We start from the raw sequence: 22660 nt of genomic DNA on the forward strand, positions 1-22660 counted from the left end.
GGCCCGAGCTTGGATGACAGAGTTGGGCCGAGTTTGGGATTGGTTAATGGCCTTACACCGGCCAACCTTTGGCTGCTAACATAGGCCGTAGGCCGACCTTGTAGACATGTGGTGCACATGTAGATGGATTAAATAATCGTGCGAATAATCTAGCGCAATCTATATATAGTGACAGCCGACGCTGAACGCTCAAACAATAAATTTTCGCTGACCGAGAAATAATGCGCGCGGTGTACGAAAAAATCTGCGCCCACAGATATAACGCAATGTCGGCTTGTCGCTGGCTCATAGTACCTGGCCAACGTGGTAGATCCAGGCAAAGCAGGGCCCTACGGAGGACCACGTTTGGTCGCCTGAGCATTGGGTGCCGACTCTTTCCCTATCATTTGCCGACCGTTGGATGAACGTCTTCGGCCAACTCATAAGCAGCGTAATTGGTTTCCGCTCAGGGCCCCACTTTGGGCCGCCAATTGGTCGGCCAACAATACCGGTTGCCGAGCGCTGTCCAGTTTACCAACCATCGGCCGTCGGACAATTTCAGTTGGGTTGGCGTAGCCATGCTTGTGCGTGTGTGCGTGTGTGTGGAGGGGGGGGGGGTGGAACCGCCCCCCCCCCCCAAGTTTTTAAATTTTGCAATGTATATATATGCACGCACACATGCAAACGCATGCACGAACATATACAGGTTTTTGAAGATAATGGCGGCCGTGGACCCCTGATGTCTTCGCCGTGCTCCCTGGGCTACAGAAATAAGTGCCTTCTCCTCCCCTGAACGTGATGCTGCATTCCAAGAACTCTTTACTTCCCACCTTAGAGCCCGGAAAGCCGGGGAATGCAGGCCTTTGTGAGAAGCACGCCGTCGCTTCACTTTCATTTTTACATCCATTGTGAAGGACCTCCTCCCTAGTGGTATAGTGGAGATCAGTGTTGCGAAGCTGTCTTCTTTCTGCCTCGAGCAACGGGAAGGAAGGAGAAAGGGGGGTGGTCTGCAGCTCTTCCGTGAGCTCCTCGGCGTGTCCATGGTGTCGTCATAGTGGGGCAAAATGGCGTTGAGCATGCATATGGTGTACTTGTCGGCCGTAAAAGCTGGAATGGAGTCATCCGCGTTGCCTCCTGCTGTGTCGCACATGTATCGGACCGTGACGTGTACGTGGCACAATCTCGTCCCAGGTCTTGTGCGCAGCATCGACATCGAGCACATTACAGGCCGTCTTGTTCAGACACTCCGCGAGGCCAAAGAGTCTGGGGTTCCAGGTAAGCTTCGGCGATGGCATGACTGAAACTCAGAATCTGTTCAGCTGTGCCGTGAATGCCGTTCATCGGTTGGTGATGAGATCCTGCCTGGATTTGCTCTTGGCCGCAAATGTGTCGCTGGACCCATCGCAGTGACCAGGCGACCATCACGTACTGCATTTCCTCGAAAGCAACAATAAATAAAAATACGACATCAAAAGTTATTATATATAGTGCATGGTAAATTGTATAACGTCAGTTGTGGTGGTGGTGCCAAGCATCGCTGTACCATAGTCGTGCAATATGACTTGAAATACGGGAGCGCGTGGCCTCGCGAGCTCTAAGATCCCCATGGCTTCCGCTATGCGCATAGGCGTGCGCACAGGGGGGGGGGGGGAGGGCAGGGGGGGGGCCGCCCCCCTAATCATCTAGGAAGGGGGCGCGCGAAATCTGCCCCGTACAGTGACCCTTCTAGGCACCTAAGAGGGGGGGGGGCGCATAATCTGCCCCATACATGGACTTTGTAGGGTGGAGGGGCGCTGCGATGAACCTTCACCCCCCCCCCCCCTAATGAGGAACCCTGCGCACGCCTATGACTATATGCATAGGTTGGCAAACTCACTCATGAGTCGACTCATTCAGACTGACTCAGACTCAGATCGGCCCGTGAGTCTGAGTTTGAGGGAATCCGGATGAGCAATATTTTGGTGAGATTGAGCCCGAGTGAGTCCGGTTGAGGAAATTTTTAGTGAGTCTGAGTCCGAGTGAGTCCAGTTGAGGAAAATATTGGTGAGTCTGAGTCCGAATGAGCCAGCGCAAAATATGTTTCTTGAGTGAGTCTGAGTGAGCTCCACCTTTTACTGCCGACCTATGGTCCGATCTACTCATCTTCAGCATTACTCAGTCTTATATCGGTTTACGTTTATACTCAAGTCTGTTCACACCAGCTGTGTGGTTCACACTGACGGGGTCCGCTCTATGCACGGCTGGTGCAGAAGCCTAGCTCCGGTCCCAGCCGCAAATAGTCGTACCGTGCACGTGTCAACGTCCCCTTCCCGTAGCGCGAGTCATCGCAGCTATAGACGACGGGTTCGGGCGAATAAGGCAACAGGCTAGAACAACAAACAACACTTTATTGCTATGCTAGCAATAACGCGTAAATGTCGTGTAGAGGGATAGTCCGCTCTAGTAGAAAACAAAGGGTAACACTTGCACCTTCGGTCGATGTTCGGCTCGCGGAACTTGGGGTGGTGAGGTGCTACCTCGCAGGTCAGCAGGGCACGAGAGACCGATTATGTGAGATATTGGCACCAAGGCCTAAAAAGGTAGTTTTACGCTCCTGGACTCATGATCGACTCACTCATGCTCACTCAGACTCAACTGAAGCCGTGTGTCTGAGTCTGAGTGAGTCCGTCTGAGTAATATCTTGGTGAGTTTGAGTCCGAGTGAGTCTGGTTGAACTCTAGTGAGTCTGAGTGAGTCCGGTTGAGGAAAATTTTGGTGAGTCTGAGTGAAGCCTCAGAGCAGAATATATTGAGTGAGTCGAGCTCCAGCTTTTTTGCCGACGTATGACTATATATGCCTCATTTCCAAACCTAAACTATATTCTCTCTCTTGGGAATGATTCAGGGGCGTAGCCAAGGGGGGGGGGGGGGGGTTCAACCCCCCCCCCCGAAATTTTTCAGTTTTGCTTGCGTATATATACACGCACACATACAAACGCACGCACGAACATACATAAAGTATGGTTGAACCCCCCCCCCCCCCCCGAAAAAAATTTCTGGCTACGCCCCTGGAATGATTTTATACAAGAAAATATCATTTAGTTCTGCAAATGATGGGTTGCAGCCCCATCATTTGCGCTATCTTTGAGTCGCCAGGCCACGCGCTCCCGTGTTGCAAATTGAGCGCGACTGTAACATCACTTTCACGGGGTGACATGGAGGCTGATCATTTTTTTTTAATTTGAGCACATACATGTGCCATAATCTGTTTTGCTCCTTTGCTTACGAGAACGGTCGTATCATGAGGTCGTCCTCCTCGATTATTGTTCTTCCCTCATGGATATAACGTATTCCGTGCTGGAAATTATGGCGGGAAAGAGAAGGCAGCCAAGCCATGCGATAACGCGAACACGTTCACAAATTTGCTGACTGCACGGTATGACCGAAGCAAATTCTTACAACAAAGAAACAACAATATGCGGTTAATCATCATGACAAACGGACAACAGCATCGGTTCGGTGTTTATCGTTAATGCCCCATGTCCCCAACTTGGGCATGGCTGTGGTAGCGTGGCTTTGGCGCACAAGCTCCCAGCCGTACCTAAAATCCCTGCATAACCGCCTTGCAAAAAGCGGTTATACAGGTACTTTGGCTATAACAGATGTTCGTTGGCCACACCCTAGCCACAGAACACAATCACATTCTTCCAGCCGCGAAAACAAAACGGCGTTCACGCAGGCTGCGCCATCTACCCGCATGTTAGCGACATCCGGGACTCCTTGTTGATCGCCATTTTGCGAAAAAAAAATGCGCTCTTAAAAAGATTTGTTGCGTGGTCTTCAATTTGTTGACTCTTCTACGGTACGTTTTTCTTATTTTGACACTTACCTGATCGTGTTTTGATGGAACATTGCAAATTTCAGCTTTTGGGCATGTCCTCAGCAGATTTCGCGTGGCGGATGAATGTAGTGTGAAAGATTTCGTTCGGGCGGATTGATACGTTGTTCATGCTAACATGGCGTATCGCGAGTGGGCGCTGTCGCATCGCGAGTTGACTACATTTCGCGCTTAACAGAAGTTCGAAGTAAGCTTCTTGCCCGTTCTACAATACTGGGGCGTATATCTCCAGTAATCGGGAGTATTGCTTCGTGTACACATTTTCATATCTCGCGAGGAGTTGCTTCGTGAAATGACGAATAAAACGATGTTCGGGCTGCTTTTTGCAATAGGTAACCTTACAAATATGACGCTGCTGGCAAATGCTATTTGGTACGCATGCGTAGCCTTTTTCTTTTGCTCATGTCGGAAGTATGCATATACTATTTTTCGCTTAGCTTGCGTTGTGTTTGTCACTGGTCTTTTTTTCTCGCTTTTGCTCCCAAATTTTTATTTGTTTTTTAACGGGGGGAGGTGAGGGATGGGAGGTATTCTCCGTTTGCGCTGTTTGAAGGCTGGTTAACACAACTGCATCGCTCGGTGGACGGGCGTGTTCGAAAGTTTTGTGGTTGAGTGACAACGCTGGTCCAGTAGCGCACAGCGCAAAAGAGAAGGCGATAACTCTGCGTATGTCTGGTTATCCTGACTAGGGCGAAAGCGGTTTTATTATTATTTTCATATTGGTGCTACTGATACTTATTTCAGCTTTCCATTAGTGTCGAAGAGTGTATCTTCTACCCGCCCCACCAGCTCAGTTGGCCGTTTTGCATTTTTCTTTTTTTGTCGTATTTTGCGCAGCACGCTGCTACGTTCCACGGGGAAGTGTGTTGATGTTAACTGTAGTTTTTGTGTTGTGTAGTGTAGGCTTTCTATTTGTGTGTGCTTGGTTCTAGTGCAGTAGGCGGCTGTGATAAAAACGCGACCAATTGTTTGTTATTGTTACCTATGATGAAGCGCACTCTATTACCAATGGTCATCACATAGATATATATTAAACACTATTATGATATGTTCACATATTTAAGCATTAACTACATTTAGGATAGCATAAGTAGCCCTGGAAAAGGTTTGTCAAGCTGTAGTACATGTCATAGTCGAGAGGAAGTATGTATTGTTTCAATATTAATAATATCACCTGACATACAGTACACTTGCCACACTTCCATATTTTAGGCTAATCTTCGCTTAAGTATATGAAGAGAAGTATGTTCGAACTCCTCTGTATGACAAATCGCCTGTGTTTTTGGCTAGCACTCTTTCACATCTGCATTGTTCCTCAGGACTTATCTTTACAGGTTTATATGACTAAACATTGAAAAAAATGCATATAGCTGAAAACACAGCAATACTCTGACCTTTATGTTAATTCCTGTAGGTTGGCGTCAAATTAAAACCGAACAGCGGCAAGCATTCGCAGTGGTATGGTGTGCGCCCTCCAGTTATCACCGTGGACAGGCGCGCATATATGCACAGTGCTGCCGAACCGGTTGCACGCGCCTGTCCATGGTGATGACTGGAGGGCGCGCACTATACCACTGCCATGCTTGCCGCTGTTCGGGTGTCATTTGACGCCGATAGTACAGTCACGTTCAATATGACTTGAAACACAGGAGTGTGTGGCCTCACGAGCTCAAAAGCCCCGCCACGGTGGTCTAGTGGTTATGGCGCTCGACTGTTGACCCGAAGGTCGCGGGATCGAATCCCGGCCACGGCGGCTGCATTTTCGATGGAGGCGAAAATGTTTGAGGCCCGTGTACTTAGATTTAGGTGCACGTTAAAGAAACCCAGGTGGTCGAAATTTCCGGAGTCCTCCACTACGGCGTCTCTCATAATCATATCGTGGTTTTGGGACGTTAAACCCCAGATATTATTATTATATTATCATGAGCTCAAAAGTTGTGCATTTCTTCAACTTGCCTTCATTTTCACAACTAAATAACATACTCTTATTTGGCACAATCCTGAGGTGTGAAAACAGTATTTAGGGGTGGAAATATGGGCTAGTAGAAACCATGGTTGACCTTCGAGCTCGTGAGGCCATGCGCTCCCATGTTGCAAGTCATATTGAGCGCAACTTTACTTTCACCTCGTGCCTGTTTGTAGGTATCATTGTAACATGAAAAGCTATTAGAAGCCCACACACATTGTATAAGTAACAACAGTACCATTCTTGTAATGTAAGCCTGCCATAGTATAAAGTAGCTGTAGCACCTTTGCCCTTGTACTGTAGCTGCTCAAATCTTTGTCACGCTGCATTGTGCACACATATTCTCGGAGGCTTGCTTTTTGTTTTGCTAATAATGTATAGTGTCTAAGGAATCTGAAAGTTAAAGGTCTAAAGATGAACACACATAATTTCTGGCTTGCCTAAACAACTTCTACACCTCTGTTCAGGTGTGTACAGCACTCACGGATTGAGACAGGACAGTTTAGGGCTACGTAATGCACTTACTTTCATTTCCACTGTCTTTAGTTGGGACATATCGGCTTATTTTCGACTCGAATGCGTTGATCAGAGCCAACATTGATCAGAGCAACATGACGTGGTTATCTCAAGCAATTGCGCATACCATTCGTTATACAAAAAAAAAATTTGATGTCACGTTTGAATCTGTGAGTACTGTACATTAATGATGCTTGGTTTTGCATAAGTGAAATTGGATTAATGCTGTAATGATTAGAAAACTGTGCTATACACTTTCCAATCAAGAGATGTTTGCTATAAATTGTTGCAGAGAATAAAATTCTTTATAATGTCACTCTCCTCATGCTCTTAAATACATGTTTGCTCTAGTACAGCTTGCACTGTGGTGATTCACAGTGAGCTCGTACTCCACTTATGCTGTTAATAAGGTGATATAAGGGTGACAAGGAATGTTACCATTGTTGGTACCACTCTCTGTGTTGGAGTGCAAAAGTCCAAAAAGGGGAGTGATGGGGGACATCCCGAGGCTATATGACATGCCAAAATGCAAAAAATGGCAGTCTATAATCCTTTTTAAGAGTTCATTTTGGTTATATGCCTGCAGATTACAGTTCAGCAACTTTGACAGCGAGGAAACTTTTCCTTTTTGCCTTTTTAAACACTCCCCTTGTGTAATTCTGACAAGAATGTTGAAAGTAATTTATTACTTTTCATTGATTACATAGTTACTTTGCTAAGGCTGGACATTTATGAACGAGGTAATTGTATTTACTTGCTTTCATCCTATAAAGTGTACAAAACTGGTATGAACTTACCAATGCCTGAACTGCAGTAGGTGAGCGAGGCCACCTTCCTTTGTGTGTGTGGTGTGAACCACTGCAAAAGTTATGCATGCTATAGACTGCTATGCACGCTATAGATTTGTTGATCTTTAGCAATAGTTGTGTATCGGTGCTTTTTGTGCTGCTGATATAGTTGATTTTGGCTAATATGACCCTGTGTAATGTGTAACAGCCACACTCCAGTATTTCTGTAAACTATTGAAGAAAAAATTGCAACTTTAACAAGAATCTGTACCATAGTAATCTTTTATTCGTGTTGTATGAATGCCCGTCTGTCCCTCTTGTGACGTGACATGCTTTTGTCCTGCAGTGGACCTAAGACATGCTGCTGCTTATGATGATGATGGCGACACTTCCTGTATCTTGAGCAGTCCTTGTCAGTGACATCCTTTATTCAAATCATGAGTAAACTTGCTTGTGCTGAGTCCATGGCAATCGTACAGGTGTTGCAAAAGAACTTGAGATGTCTGCATTTTTTATGTAATTTCAAAATAACAGCGCAGCAATAAAAAAGTAGATATGCTTTAAGAACTTTCTTAATCTAGTACCTGATTAGGTCATGTAAATAACCTACATGAATTGCACATGTTTTGAGTCAGCTACTGCTTTTACACATCTGAGGTTGTTTCAAGACTACTTTTATGGCCGCATGTACATTACCTTTCAGAGTTCTTGTACTTTCTTCTTTTCTTACACCGTTGCGGGTTGCTACTTCAAATTTATTGTGCAGCATCCAGCAGAAAACATGATGCTGCCATAGTACAGTACATTTTGTTTGACCTGCACTTTGTTACAAGTACGTAACTATGTATACTTATGTGGCATTTCAAAGGCCACCTACCCTCCTACCATTCACTTTTCGTGCTATGAAAGCTGCATTTAATTTACATCATGCAAAGTCCTATTCTATATGCAAGAAGAACGGATCATTTCATATATGGTTCATGGTGAATTGGCTAATGGAACATTTTTGATGGCCCAGCATGGGAGCAACATGTAGGCTATGAAATATGCTACAGTGCAGGACCATGAATTATTTTTTACCATCTGTTGTTCTTTGAAAGTGTGCCTAAACCTAATTATGGCAGCCTTTTTGTGTTTGCCCCATTGTGATGCAACTGCTGCCATAGTGAATTAATCCCAAAACGTTTTGTCTTGTCTACATAATGTCACATTCTCAGAGCCTCAACATTGAGAGCTAGTTGCACCCCTTAATTTCGTATAAAAAAGTACCAGTGTTTATTCTGTAGCACTGAGGCTGCTTCTTAATTTATAAACCCAGAAGCCATCATTAATCTTGATGCTCTTTTGGTACTGCAAGCACAGCAGCTTATAAATCAGTGCTAATGGCAAAGCTTGGAACAAAATAATGCAACTCGGTTTGTTGGATTGCAAGGGATAATCTTTGGGAAATTAAAACGCAATCGGAAGGGACTTTTTTTTTTTTCTTCTTATTTCCATCCATAAACTATCAAATTCTCAATGCTTTGCGAATTTTAAACTTTGTCCCAGAGCTTTAGGATAACAGTGCATAAGAGAGACCCAGCAGGTAGCGAATTATGCGTAAAGTATCAGAGTCTGGTGTTGGGCCTGTTGGTGTACATAGCTTGGAAAATCGATGAACCCAGCGTTGAAAGACACGTACACAAGTAAGAGAAGTTTCGACAACCACACACGCTGGGTTACGCTGTTTGGAAGCTGACTTTGTATTTTTTTCTTTGTGTTATGATTTTATATAACAAAAATGAATTAATTTTATATCCATTTACAATATTGTGAAGGTGAATGCTTCACCTTCTTAGAAGAAGAAGGTGAATGCTGGTGGAGGACTATTATTATTGCAAACAATAGCTGGCTATACTGCTATGACCCACAGATGTAGTGTCAAACACTCATGGTTGAAAAGGGGTAGTCTCAACCACTGATGGCTAAAATGCAAAGATTGGCAAACAAGGCAATGTTGATCGCATTTTTCGACCGTAAGGGTATGGTCTTCACCCATTCAATTCCTAAGGGCCAGACAGTAAGCGCCGAGTACTACAGAAGTGTCTTGGAGACACTCATGAGAGAACACGTCTCGGAAAAAGGCCCGAACTTGTGGAAAAGTGGAAATTTCACCATGATAACGCAAGGGCTTGTGTTGAAAACACTGTTGTCCAATTTCTGTCTTGGAAAAACATCTCAACAATCTCTCACCCACCCTATTGTCCTGACCTGGTCCCCTGCCACTTCTTTTTGTGCCCCATGTCAGAAAAGTAAATGAAGGGACGTCATTTTAGTACAGCTCAGATCGCAGCCAAGGCTTTGGAAGCAGTTCTCAAGCGGATGGCGAAAAATGGCTTCGCCCATGTTTCCCAGGAATGGCAGAAACGCTGGGACAAGTGCATTGCGCTCAGTGGAGAATAGGTGGCAGACTGCAAACATTTGGATGAGTTTTGTCAGAAATAAGTGTTGCAGAGAATAAGTATCAGTCATTATTGAACAGCCCTCGTATATAAAGAACATAGCATACTGTCGTTAAATTTTTTAAAAGAATTTAGCACTTGCAAGGTTGCTGCGTGGTGCTGTTACTTAATGATATTGAGCAACATCAAGTACACTGTTAGGCTAAAGCTGCTGTTTTGAATGAAAACAACTGTTTTGTTACTGAACTTTATAAATTATTTACGTTGTGCAAAAAATTTATGATAAACTTCATGTTCTTAATAAAAAAAAAAATTGAAATGAAAGTAAAAGAATAAACAGCTTTGCACTCGTGTGAGCTGAACACAACTTCTGATCGATATGAATGATGGCTCTTGTTTGAGCTGTAGTGATGGCCTACGCATGTGGCATTGAAGTACAGTCACGGACAGCCTAAGCTGAAGCAAAATAATAGAAGACTGCATTTGCTGGTGGCATGACCCAGCTTCGAGAATGGAAAGCTGAGATGAGATAAAACGTGTTCGAAAGTGCCCTTCGCTGCTGCTGTGTGAATCGACCAGTTTCAAACACGTTTTCTCTCGTCGCAGCTTTCCATTCTCATGGCTGGGCCGCACCACCTGTATCCGTTGTCTGCTGTTATTTTGTTTCTGCTTAGGCTGTTCATGACTGTACATTTATGGGAAACCAATTTGAAACACTTATTAAAGGGACACTAAAGAGAAACAATGAATCGGTTTAGATCAATGAATTGTGCTCTGAGAACTCTAATGCCGTTAATTTCGCCATCATAGGTTTATTAAAAGAGGAGAAAATCGAGTTGAAAGTTTCATTCTTAAACTTCGCGCTGAAATCTCCCCACGTGACATGACAGATTTCAAAGTGTATTTATCGTATTTTGGCGCCATTGGCTCAACAAAATTACCCCAAACTTGGTATGTTAAGTCTATGGCCCCCTCAGAGGACAATGTACTTCATTTTTACCGATTAGGAAGCACGTAGTCCCTAGTAGGTGCCGTCAAAACAAGTGACGTCACGGCGAATGGTGTGGGAACTTCAAGGTGGCGTAGCCACCCACATTTTACTTTTGCGCATTTTCTTGCTTGCTAAGCGTCTTCTTGCAGTAAGCGTGGTGTTTTTGGTATCGTGAAAGAGTACTTTACTAATATGAGAAAAATTGTTTTGCTATTTAGTGTCCCATTGAACCACAAGGCTTCAAGAATAGTTAATTTCCCTAACAATTTTGTTAGCTGTATTATGAGTTGGTTTTTACGACTTTAACTAAATGTAGAGCTTATTGGTTTCTTATACTTCGTGTATATGTAATAATGGTTTGGTGGAACATAAGTATTCAGGCGGATCTGTCGTTACTACAGCACCTCTGAGCACTTTCTCTCTGTTGCTCTTTGTACACAGCCACATCACATTGCAAACTTCCACTGCAGACTGTGGGCAGGACACCTCAAACAGTTCATGGCCTCTTCAGATGCTGAACTTTAGGCCCAGATGACAAGGAAAGGGGAGGGCCAACCTAGCCTGAAGTCTCCAGAGAGGAGCGTCCTCCTTCCCTCAAGTGAGATTATGCTGAAGGGGCATACATGCAGGAGGATTGAAGTCTTTATCACATGGTGTATCATGTATATAACACATAGATTACTTGTTTTAGCATGAATGAAATAAAGCAAACAAATTTAACACACATTTACCTGAAATCTGTGTCATCTCTAGTGATGTGATCCATGGGAGCTATAACTCTGGAAATAAATATTGAGTTGTTTCTTCTAGAAATGTGTATGTTAGCAGCTTGTCCTACATTGTGCAGGAATGTTCTTAAACAGGCTTTTTGCCTAATTATTACACTTAAAAGCAGTGCCAAAAAAGAGTGTGGGGTTTGTTTTCTCATAATCACTCTGTTGGGATAACTCGAGCTTCTGGTAATTGGATGAAGCAAGCATTAATTACTTGCTGTATCATAAAGGATTAAGCGTGCAGTTGTGGGTTGTTTTGTGAATGTGAACAGAGCTTGGTTCCATTGCGGCAAAACATATTTTTTGTCGAAATAAAATACGCCATATTCGCAGGCTGTACTGTTAACCCTTTACTGTACAGTTTTTCGTTTCGTCATAGTGTTATTCGTGCAGTAGCACGGAAGCATAAGAATAGCTGTACTACCATCGAAAATAAATTTGGTGGATTTTTACAGTTTTTATAAGCAGAAAAAGGGTATGTTGCAAATATGCAATGAGGAAGTAAAGAACAAGTTGAAGGCAAATATACTCAGTGCGATGTGAACTCAAATATTTATTTGCACATAATAAGTGGGTGCACTCATGTTGTGTGGTACAGAAGAATGCAATTGCTCTTGCCTGTTGAACAACGTTCGTTTCCACACTTCTAACAGTACATCATGGAGATTTATGTAGAGCCAGTTAACTTGCAGCACCTTTCCACATCAGTTTGACCACTTGAAGGAGAGAAAGTAAAACATTTTTATCATTAATATTGGAATTGAGTGAGGAGCATAGGACGAATCTCAACTCCTGAGTCCCTAAGATGATTCCGGCGATGTGTCGAGTCCATTGTATTATGGCGCAGAGGACCTCGGGTGGAGGAAAGAGATCGCAACAAAGCGAATAAAATTTGTGGCAAAATAGAGCGAAACGCAGCCAAAGGTCTTTTTCAGCCAGAGACATGGTACGAATGGTGCGGCATGGTCACGTTTCCACTGAGCGTGTGGTCTTTGTTAATTTGCTGGGCGTTTCTGTTGTCAAGTACGAGACAGGAGAGGCTCAGGTATATAGAATCGCCATTACCTAGATGTAGTAAAAAGGTTGCTGGAATTGGCCTTTAAGAATAAGCTCTTGAAAAAAGAGGAAGGTGCTTTTTTTTTTTTCTTTTTTAAGCTTGTGCTGCCCTCCTAAAGCTTGCACAAAGCGAAAATTCCCATCGAAAGAAGCATGCTGAGGGATCTGACTTGATATCCTCAGCCTGTTATTTGGCCAGTAAAAGATGATTTCATTAAATTTTCAATAAACTATTATTTTGTTTTAAAATACACTTGTAACTGCATGGTCTATAGATGATACAGGAGCATTTTAAAAATGTGCGCATTTAAAAGATTTTTTGTGCTTGGTGCACGCACGCACGCTGCCCCTCCCCCCCACACACACAGGGTGTTTTTTTTTTTAAGACAGTACAGATTTTTTATAAACATTTCGTGACGGTCAGGCTCCTGTCGTTTTCTCACATTAACTCTATGTCGAGGCAGAAATACTTTCCCGCAGTTAAAATGACGTTCACACGACTAATTACAAAAACTCGTTAATTAACTTTTTAATTATTGACTTGAGGGCGGGTGTTTATATTACAAAGTTGTAGTGTGTGCCAATTTATGGGATACCTATTTTTTAGAAATCGCAAAAGTTGCACGTAGTTCGAGATATTCATCATCGAATTTCAAGGGCGAAATCGAAACTGATCACACCTGGCGCGCACGAAGCGCAGCGGAACACTGGAATGACACGTGACAAGGAAGTGATGACGTTTGAATGAAGGGGCGCCAAAGCAGAATCTGGTAAGAAAAATCGGCAAGCATTCTGAAATACACTAGTAGACAGCTTAATGTTTGCGTGCGATGGGTAGTGCCTATCTATTTCTTTCTTAAGCTATATAGAGGGGCGAAAAACTATTTTGCCTGTTTGCAAGAAGTGCCGCAGGGGCTGCCTCGGAGTTTTATGCTTCCTAGACAAAGAAAAGGTTGATATTGCGGTTTCCTTGTGCACAGTTCGAAAGAAACAGATAAACACCAAACACTATGCGCAAACGTGAGGCGATGCGCGTTCACAAGTGAGATGACTTGCAGGTTTTGACGGAAACATACGGCCACGGTGCGCCGTCATTCAAATTTTGTCACTCCCATGTGACGGGTAATTCCGGTCTGACGCAGCAGAACGGTCGCGCTTCGTGTGTGCTGGGCGCGATCAGTTTTGATTTCGACCTTGAAATTCGATTATGAATATCTGGAACTACGTGCAACTTTCGTGATTTCTAAAAAATAGGCATGCCATAAATTCGCACGTACTACAACTTTGTAATATAAACACCTGCCCTCAAGTCAATAATTAAAAATTAATTAACGAGTTTTTGTTAATTAGTCGCAACACTGTCATTTCCACTGCGGCAAAGTATTTCCGCCTCGACATGGAGTTCACTTGCGAAAACGGCAGGAACCTTACTGTCATAGAATTTGTATAAAAAATCTGTATTGTCTGAAAAAAACACCCTGTATATTCTCCTGTGAGAGAAGGTTTTTAGGCGCTAAAGAGCAGTGGATCAGCAGTGGATACAAAAACAAAGGGAATTGTTTTCTCTGTCTTTTTTTGCTTACAGAATGAACCAAACTTACGTGCCGCATAGTGCAATGGAGATTCAAGATGTGCGCAGCCTTACGGAGAATGGCATCTTGGCAGATGCCTCGGCGCTTCTCACAGAGGCAACGTCTGGGGAAGCTGCGGTGGCTGCCTTACCAGTGGTCAACTTGAGCATTCCTTTTCTGAGCAGTACGCAAGGCATCATGATTGGGACCACTCAGGATGGATCTGGAGCATTTGTAGTGGATGCTGCACACCTGTCCCTGCTTAGCTCCAGTGGTGTCTTTGCAGATGGTGTCCTCCAACTCTCTGTCCAGGTGAATGTCACACAATTTGTAACGGTACCATTGGACAGAAAATTCATATTCTATGACGATTGCATTGTGCTGGATGACTGCTGGTGAACTTCTTTTAGTCTATTTTACATTCACGCCAGCTCTTTAGCTTCATGAGCACATCAGTAGTGTGTAGCATCAGTGGCAACGGTTGTGACAGACAGTAGCTTGAATTTGACTTACCATTGGCTATATGCATTCAGACTAAATCATATTGTGAGCGACGAGCAGTAGCCTTGTCATGTTTAGGGGCAATGTGCAGATGTCACAGACGTGGTGGATGCTGTTGAGGACGAGGAGCATTGAATACACTAGCTGCATTGTCAATTGATGGTTGCCAACCAGCTCATTAGTGAAAAAATAATCATGATGTGCACATGGTAGTTAAAAGCTTGTCTCGGATGAAGATGCCGATTTTGTGCTGTGGCTGCACTGCATAGGAAGTTGTGAGCCGTCATGTAATTGTTGAGCTGCCATCTCAAATTTTGAGGCATTCTTGAGAAAGTGGTCCTTTTTTATTCGACTGACTTTGTGGAGACATTGTTGAAACAGAAATACCTTAAAGGGAATTATTCTTTGGGAAGGGACTGTTTTCTTATTATTTTCTGTGTGATTGAAAATTCGTTATAACTGTAGATGTCTGGGGCACTGGCAGGATGACGAAAAGCAGAGCATAGACAAACACAAGTGCACACACAAACATTGTGCTTGTGTTTGTCTGCCCCCTTCGCTGCCCTACTTGTTTGTAAAATACCTACAGTTCTGGAGGAGTGCACCTAACTGGGCTGGTTGGTACATCATTAAGACAGTAACGAACAGCGCTAGACACGGGACGGTGAGAAAGCATCAGTAATGATGTTCTCTGTCATCAGCACCCTGTATGTCATTCTCTCACTGTCCCGTGTCTAGAATAGTTCTGGAATTCTCCCAACTTGCCCAAACCTTGGGTAAGTTGGTAGTAAAAGTTGGTAGAAAAAATTTTTGGTTGTTGCTGAAGTTATTGTAGCAGCGTTCATTGTTGCGGGGCTTGACTGTGCGTTATTTATTAACAGCGGCATATGAAGGGCACTTGTACCTGAATGTATGCCTCATGTTGGGGTGAATATTTTTTTGCTTTTTATGGCACAAGGTGTTATGGGCTCACACCGGCAACTGTTTTTGGTGGCATTGTCTGCCACCACCGGTGTTCATCGCAGCCATCTTCAGTCCTAAGAAGACTAAAACATTTCACAAGAAACATTCTCTCTTCACATCTCACTAAAACATCCTTGCAGAAATCTAAGCGAGGTTCACTCGCATGTGAGTTGACTATCCTGCCACTTCGCCTTATCAGCGCTTGCAAGTTCCTCTGGAAGAGGGCCCTTTAGATTAGTAATAAGTCCTTGTTATTATTGAGGTGTTACTGCTTAGTGGCATGGTAAAGACTGCCTGCTGGTTGTAGAGCGGTGCATGGGGCCAGACTGTCCGAAGCATTTTCAGCTAGCCTGGGCCGGGCCTGTACCTGAATCCATGGGCCCTGGCTGCATTTGGGCCCACTTATATTGAAGGACCTAAGTAAGGCTTTTGAGCACGCACTAACGCCATGCATTACATAGTCCAAAGCATTCTGTGCCAAGCTGAAGTGACACATGCAAAAAGCTGGTTCACGTTAGCACAGAAGATAGAAAAGCAAATGAAGTTCTAAGTTCTTTTCCAAATAAACCAACACGTTTCTGTGTAAGGAAAAATTAATTATACAAAAATTCACTCTTCAGACTATTCCTCTGATGTTTGCATAATATCCAAGAGCGCCAGTTTATTGCACACACAATTTTAGTGCAGCTGGGTACATACTCTAAGAGTGGAGGACCTGCTTAAAGGCCTGTGTAGCCTCCTGCTTTTGCACAAAAACATATGGAATGTTGCGTTTTGATTGCCTTTCGTAAGTCCTACCCTTATGACATTGTTTTCAGGTGCAGTCTTTGTGTCATTGCATGTTGTTTCAAGTGTATTTTCTTCTTTATAAAAAAAGGGAGGAACCTTTTATATGGGATAGCCTGAAGCATTGTATGTGAGAGCTTGACTATATTATTTATATTCTACGGGATGATTGCCTTTTCATGTGGCAGTTAAAATATCAACGATCTACATATCATCTGCTTTTGCTTGGTACTCACTATGTATAACCGTAAGCTTCTTTATCTTTCTTATACAAATTATTAAGAAGCCTCTTTTAAAAATTTGTGGAATCATTAGTCTTTGCAATTTAAAGTGCAGACAAAAGCATTGAAAAGAATGCCCTTGGTTTGCTTCTCTTTACATTTTCATTTCAGTTGCACACATTCTTTAAAACAACCTTTTTTCCCTAAGTTTTATTGTCACTACACTTATAATATAATGACTTTACATGTACCGCATAGGCATTATTTTATTTATATTCTAGGGTATTAGATGCCAAAACCATATGATACGAGGCACACCATAGCGCGGACTGGATTGTGACCACTTGAACTTCTTTATCGTGCATCTAAATCTAAGTACACAGGTGTTCTTTCATTTCACTTCCATCAAAATGCTGCTGGCAGTGCTGGGAACAAAACCCGTGTCCTAGAACTTAGCAGCACAACTGCTTAAAGGGGCGTTGCCATCAAATTTCGAGGCTATAACAAGCCTGTTGTGGGTTTCCCCTGTATGCAAGGACATTCCACACGAAGGGTCGGACACTGCAAGCGTTTAGAACATATTTTAATTCACTTCCAAAGTGTACCTAAATGCCCATCCAATTTGGTGGCACCACCCTTTTAATCACTAAGTTACCACTGTTGATAAAACAACATTTCAGTGCGTGTGCACGCCACATTTTTTGTCTCTTTGCCCGCTACATGGGGCAATTGTCAGGCACGCCTGAAAGTATGTATGCCTATTTGAAAACTAGACTATTGGGATTTCTTTTTTCAAATGTAACCTTTGGAAAAGCAAGTTGAATACATACAGTGCTGGTTTGTCTTTCATGGCTCACTTTGATGCACATATTTTTCCTTTATTTAGGTCTTAAGCAAAGTTCGTTTTTTTTTCTTAGGGCAATGATGACACCGAGCAAGTTGTGGTGCTCCAACCACAAGATATGGCCAGCCTGGAAAGTAGTGGTACAGCACCTCTGATGGAGTTGAGCACAAATGTGCCTGCAGGCATGCCACTGATCACACTGCCTGATGCCGATACTCCTAAAAAATTGCCACTAGCGGTCCATAAAGTTGATGAGATTGGGCCTCCTGTTGGCAAGGTACGTTGTATCTACGGTGAAGCTAGTCTGCTTAATTAAAAAAATGAATGTCTGAACATATTACGCCAGCTAGTCCATATCTCTCAAGCACATTGAGATGGTAACAGAATGGTACATTATAATCTCTGCTTTACTTGATTATTCAATTTGATATGTGCTAGTGGTGTGTGAATTCCAAAATTTCAAATACTAATGGATCGAATGTTATGCTATAGTACTCGATTTAGTCTTCAAGTTGAATACTAGTCAGTATTCCGCAATCCGAACAGTTATCGAATACTTTGCTTCATCAATTGTACGTGGTCATAATCAAACTGAAGCAAAAAGGAAAGCTTAAATCGCATTCACAGTAGTACTTATAACAGTGTATAGCACTGTGTCACTCAGTGTCATATAATTTCTACCAACTAGAGATGGACAGAGAAGGTTGCATGTACAAAATACACACAGCAGAATCGTTTAACCTTGTTGAAAGGGTGCTTGATATATATTATGACACCAGGAGCTACCACTCTGGTGCAGGGCAGGGGGGGGGGGGCTTTGCGAAACACGGATGACACATGTTTGGAGCGGATTAGGTGCTTTTTGTTTATGCTTTAACCCTTTGCTGTCTGAAACCCTTTCCCACCTTCCGTCTGTTCTGATCCGAAATTCAAAGACTCAAAGCACAAGTAAAAGAAGTTTGCTTACTCTTTTACAGATGGCGCATATTATAGTGAGAAAGTGCGCGTGTGTATCAACTGTGAAAGAACTTGTCCAGCAGTGCCCGACCACAAACCACTGCGGCCGTGTTGCGTTGTAGGGCAGGGGCCGACAACGGACTGCAAAGGGTTAAAGCTTGTCAGTATGCTGAATTTTATGACACACACATACACATCCTTAGGACTAAAGAACGTATGCGGGTCATTAAGCCCGGCAGCAATACATCATCATTGGTTGTTTAAACAGCCAAATAAGCAAAAACTGCTTGATGAAATGTGTGACATTCACAGCAGTAATGGTGCATTCAGATGACGGACCGAAACCGGATTTGTCGTGGACGCGGATGGCTAATGCATGGATAATCCGCCTGCAGGCGCATCCACACGATGGACGGTGTCCTAGGAGAGAGAACGGTCAGATTACTCTCGACCGCAAACTCTGCGCTCACCTGCGCCCGCTGGCAGCAGACCAGTTTGAGAGTATTCAACAACATAGAAGCCGACAGATCGCAAAGCTCGCCGAGCTTTGTCAAGTATTGTCGAGGACTGTAATTTGTTTCGGTGAAAAGGAGAATCTGCTTTACAGAGAGCTGCTGGAGACTGACCTCGCTGCCGTCACGCGTGGTGCCCCGCATATGGAGGGAGGATATGGTGATGCGCCGATATCGGCAGTTTTTTTTTTCTTTTGCGGATTACAGGTGCCGACAGTGCACATTGCTCTGCTGCACATTAAGTTTCCTTCTCTCGGTTCGCATCTTGACCTTAAAATCAGTTTTCAAACATGGGCCGTGTTCTGAGACAACCGCTTTCGGCGACAGTGCTACTTTGCCTGCCGATGAATCTTGCATGTGCAATGATTAAAGCGACAACTTACCCGCTACTCTCCAACCTGCCAATCAGCGCGCATTAAAAGAGATATATATCACAAAGGTGCTCATCTTGAATACGGCCTCTGAAGTAGAGTGAACTACGCGCTAGCAGAGCTGAAATCAACTACGAGGACAGCCGTATGGCTCGAGCAGTTGCTGGGGGCCTATTAGTCATAACATGGTGCATCGCTTGCTGCAGCGCGCACCGATAATTAATTACAGTCTGTTTATTACCAACCAGTCTCAGTTTCGGTTTAGGAGAGCTCGGAGAATGACAAGCTGCCGGATGCAAATAACGCCATCTAGCGTGTGAAACGGTGCACACAACGGTGACTTACTTCCGTGCTGCCTCCATCTTCTGCCGGCACTCTTTCGCCTGCCGCATGTGCTGTGCCATCATCATCATCATTATCGTCGTCTGGTGGCAATGACTTTCTTGAAGGGGCCCTCCAACACTTTTTTTGAAGCACCTACATCACTACCGACCGCATCAACGCGTAGTGGCGCTCCCTAGAACTATTGCGGGCGGAAATGACGAAGATGAGCGCTGGCCTCTGATTGGATAAATGTAACTTTATAAGTAATAACGGCGTTGTATCACAAAAGGGGTTATTATTGGGTTTAGGTTTTCTTTAGCATGCTTTTTTCACTGAGCACCAACTAGACGAACGATCTTAGACTTTTTTAGCTTTAAAACTACAGCGCCAGCAAAGAATGCGCCGAACGCCACGGCGCTTGAGGAAACACGCTGGGGACGCTCCCGGCGCCATTGTTTGAAGAAACTGAAGGGAAAAAATGTAAGAGCGTTGATATAGACGCCGTCACAACAAGAAAGATGACTAAAACTACAAAACATGATAGAGGCGTTCGCGATCTGCCTCGTTTCACACGTGAAGTTCACTCTTAGTGCACCACATTGTTTGTTACTATCGCAACGGCGTCGTCATTACGTTGAAAAAACAGGCAACATGCATGCAAGCTTCCCATACGTAGGTTCTTTCACTTCATTTCATTGGGGCGCCATCAAACGTCACAGGGCGAGTGAAACGTGGTCAGGTGACCCCGCGAAAATCGAGTTGAGGGTAGGCCTCCATTTTATTGTATTTTGAGTGTTCTAGGCTGAATAACTTCGGAGTGCGTGCCCCTATCGCTGCCGTTCTTGCTGCACTAATCTCTTCAGCCTTCATTCTACGCAACCCGAAAGGAAAAGTGTAATGAGGTCTGGAAAAGTGTTAGAGGGTCCCTTTGAGGCTTCCACACTTGCCGCACCTTCGCTGTTGACATGGGCTCGTGAGCAGCCACCGAATAGTAGCCTGTTGGCGCATGTGCTGCAAAAGCGCAATGATGACTATGGCATCATCATGCTAGCAGTGCTAGATCAAAGCCCAGCCACAGTGGTGATATCTCGGAAGTTGGGGGTCCCCTTTAGGTCACCTTAGATAACGTCATTGTCACGAGGTGTAGCGTATGGCGCTGGATCGCACAAGCAAACTTCAAAATACATATAATTTGCGTCCCAAGCTATATCTGCTGTTCGCATGTTCTCGGGAATCAATCCCGCAGGCTATCTTGGCTGTGAAATTTTGTGTCAGTACTCCTTTAAAATTTTGCAGCACTCAAATCACTGCAGTAGTTCATATCAACAACCACTTGTCTGTCATGGTGAGAAGAGAAGTTTGGTCACACTTGAGCTTGGTGGCTCAGTTTGACGGTAAACACCACGAGCTAATCTCAGCGCCAGGAGCCAGGGTGTGTTCACTTGGTGCAAGGAATCGGAGCTTGTTCAGATCCATCAGGTCAGCGCCGGGCATGGCTGGCCCAGTGACGAGAATGCATGAAGCGTCTGGACCCTTGCCAGCAACAGCACCAAGGACAGCGCCAGCAACAGCCGCCGGGACAGGTGGGGCGATGCCTGGCCTAGCAAGACCTCGTAGAACCTGGTCGCCGGAGTGAGGCCTGGATTAGCAGGGCAGGATTGTGATGTCAGGGCATCGCCCAATGTTTGATCTGCCGATGTCTTTGATACTCGCCAAGATGTTCCTGTTGCTTGAGCGCTTCTCTTGAGACCCGCACACCAGCCACGCGCACACCCGCATTCTTTTCACCCTGCACACTGAACACAATTAAGCGCCAATGCCGACGCTCACACACTTCATGTTAACCTTCCTACTACAACTTATTAACATTCAAGGATGACAAGACAGCTGAAGTGTTATTTGAATCGGCCATCACAGGGGACTGACAACTGCAAACACACCATAGCCCACTGTTGCCTGCTCCATTTTTGCAGTTCTCAGGCAGCGCTTACACCACACCAGAAAAACATCACTTGCATTCACGTATATCGATTTGCATTTATAAAACCCAGTGGGTCATCAAAAGAACCTTCATTACCAACTGTTGCTGTCATTTGTGTGCTAAAATAGTTGGCTTGTTCTCAGAGGTGATGTGATGGTTTGTAACTGTATATTGGCTAAATATTTTATGGACCACAAGAACTTCCTAATGATTGCAGTTATGAAGGGAGAATAAGGATCAAATTGAACATTATTATTCCTGCCAGTCCCTTTCTCACCACTGACAAAGATTACGATGCTCTGCTTCAGTCAGTAGAATTGCAAATGTTGTTATGGTGAATTTGGATAAATCAAAAGCAATTTAGACATTAAGATTCTTGATAAACCAATTTCGTTTTTGCACAATTTTATTACAATCTGCCTAGTAGGAAAAAACAGAAGACGGCAGGTGAATGTGTATTGCTGTGCTGTTGAATTTGCTGCTGCTTTATCTAGTCGATCACACCCTGCAAGCAAGCAGTGAAGTGCTCCCAACTAGAGTATAATCTTACACCATAACTGGAACATACAGAAGGATGTTTCACAACATGAGATGCATTTTGCTTATTTGAAACATTATAGAAATTTGTGAGCAGCTTTTCTAGTGTTCACTTTCCAGCTTGCTTGTGAGCTTATAAAGTACAAATGCCTCCCATGTAACCTTGCATTTGTTAAGTTAAATGGCTTACACAGAACAAACTTTTGTGTATCCTACAGGGCCCATTCAAGTGCAGTGTGTGCAGCACGGAGTTTACCAAGTGGAGCCAGCTACAGCGGCATGAGCGAGCACATGCTGAAGACAAGCCTTTCAAGTGTTCACGGTGTGAAGCATCCTTCAACCAAGAGTTGAACCTTCGGCTGCATATGGCCACACATCCAGGTCCGGGACAGCCATCTTGCCCAGAGTGTGGAAAATCGTTTGCACGCCTGGCCAGCCTCAAAGCACACCTAATGCTGCACCAGAAGGAGGAGAATCTGATATGTGCTGAGTGTGGTGACGAGTTCAGTACACAGGCAAGCTCAAGTGGACTTTTTTCATATTTTTTGTAGGAATTTTTGTTGGCACGGCATGTTTAGGTTGTCGCTTCCTTGGTGTGTACGGTGCAATTTTACTGTGGCTACATCATAAGCGCTGCGAAGCAGATAGTTGAAAAGGCTCATTGCGATAGGGTAGTCAGCAATTATAGTCATACTGGCATCTTCGT

At 44.1% G+C, this 22660-nt stretch overlaps 1 protein-coding gene across 1 annotated transcript in view; it reads left to right on the forward strand.

Annotated features, from left to right (window-relative positions):
- The first annotated feature begins 3691 nt into the window (after positions 1 to 3691).
- LOC119375994 (zinc finger protein 236) overlaps positions 3692 to 22660 on the forward strand; it is an 85184-nt gene continuing 66215 nt past the window's right edge. Inside the window, exons 1-5 of the mRNA XM_037645996.2 lie at positions 3692 to 3819; positions 10999 to 11155; positions 13972 to 14269; positions 17346 to 17549; positions 22173 to 22469. Of these exons, the coding sequence (XP_037501924.1) occupies positions 13973 to 14269; positions 17346 to 17549; positions 22173 to 22469 (798 nt within the window). The 5' untranslated portion in view covers positions 3692 to 3819; positions 10999 to 11155; position 13972. The remainder of the gene's footprint in view (positions 3820 to 10998; positions 11156 to 13971; positions 14270 to 17345; positions 17550 to 22172; positions 22470 to 22660) is intronic.

The sequence above is a fragment of the Rhipicephalus sanguineus genome, chromosome 1 (assembly GCF_013339695.2).
Source record: "Rhipicephalus sanguineus isolate Rsan-2018 chromosome 1, BIME_Rsan_1.4, whole genome shotgun sequence".
NCBI classification, from domain to species: Eukaryota; Metazoa; Arthropoda; class Arachnida; order Ixodida; family Ixodidae; genus Rhipicephalus; species Rhipicephalus sanguineus.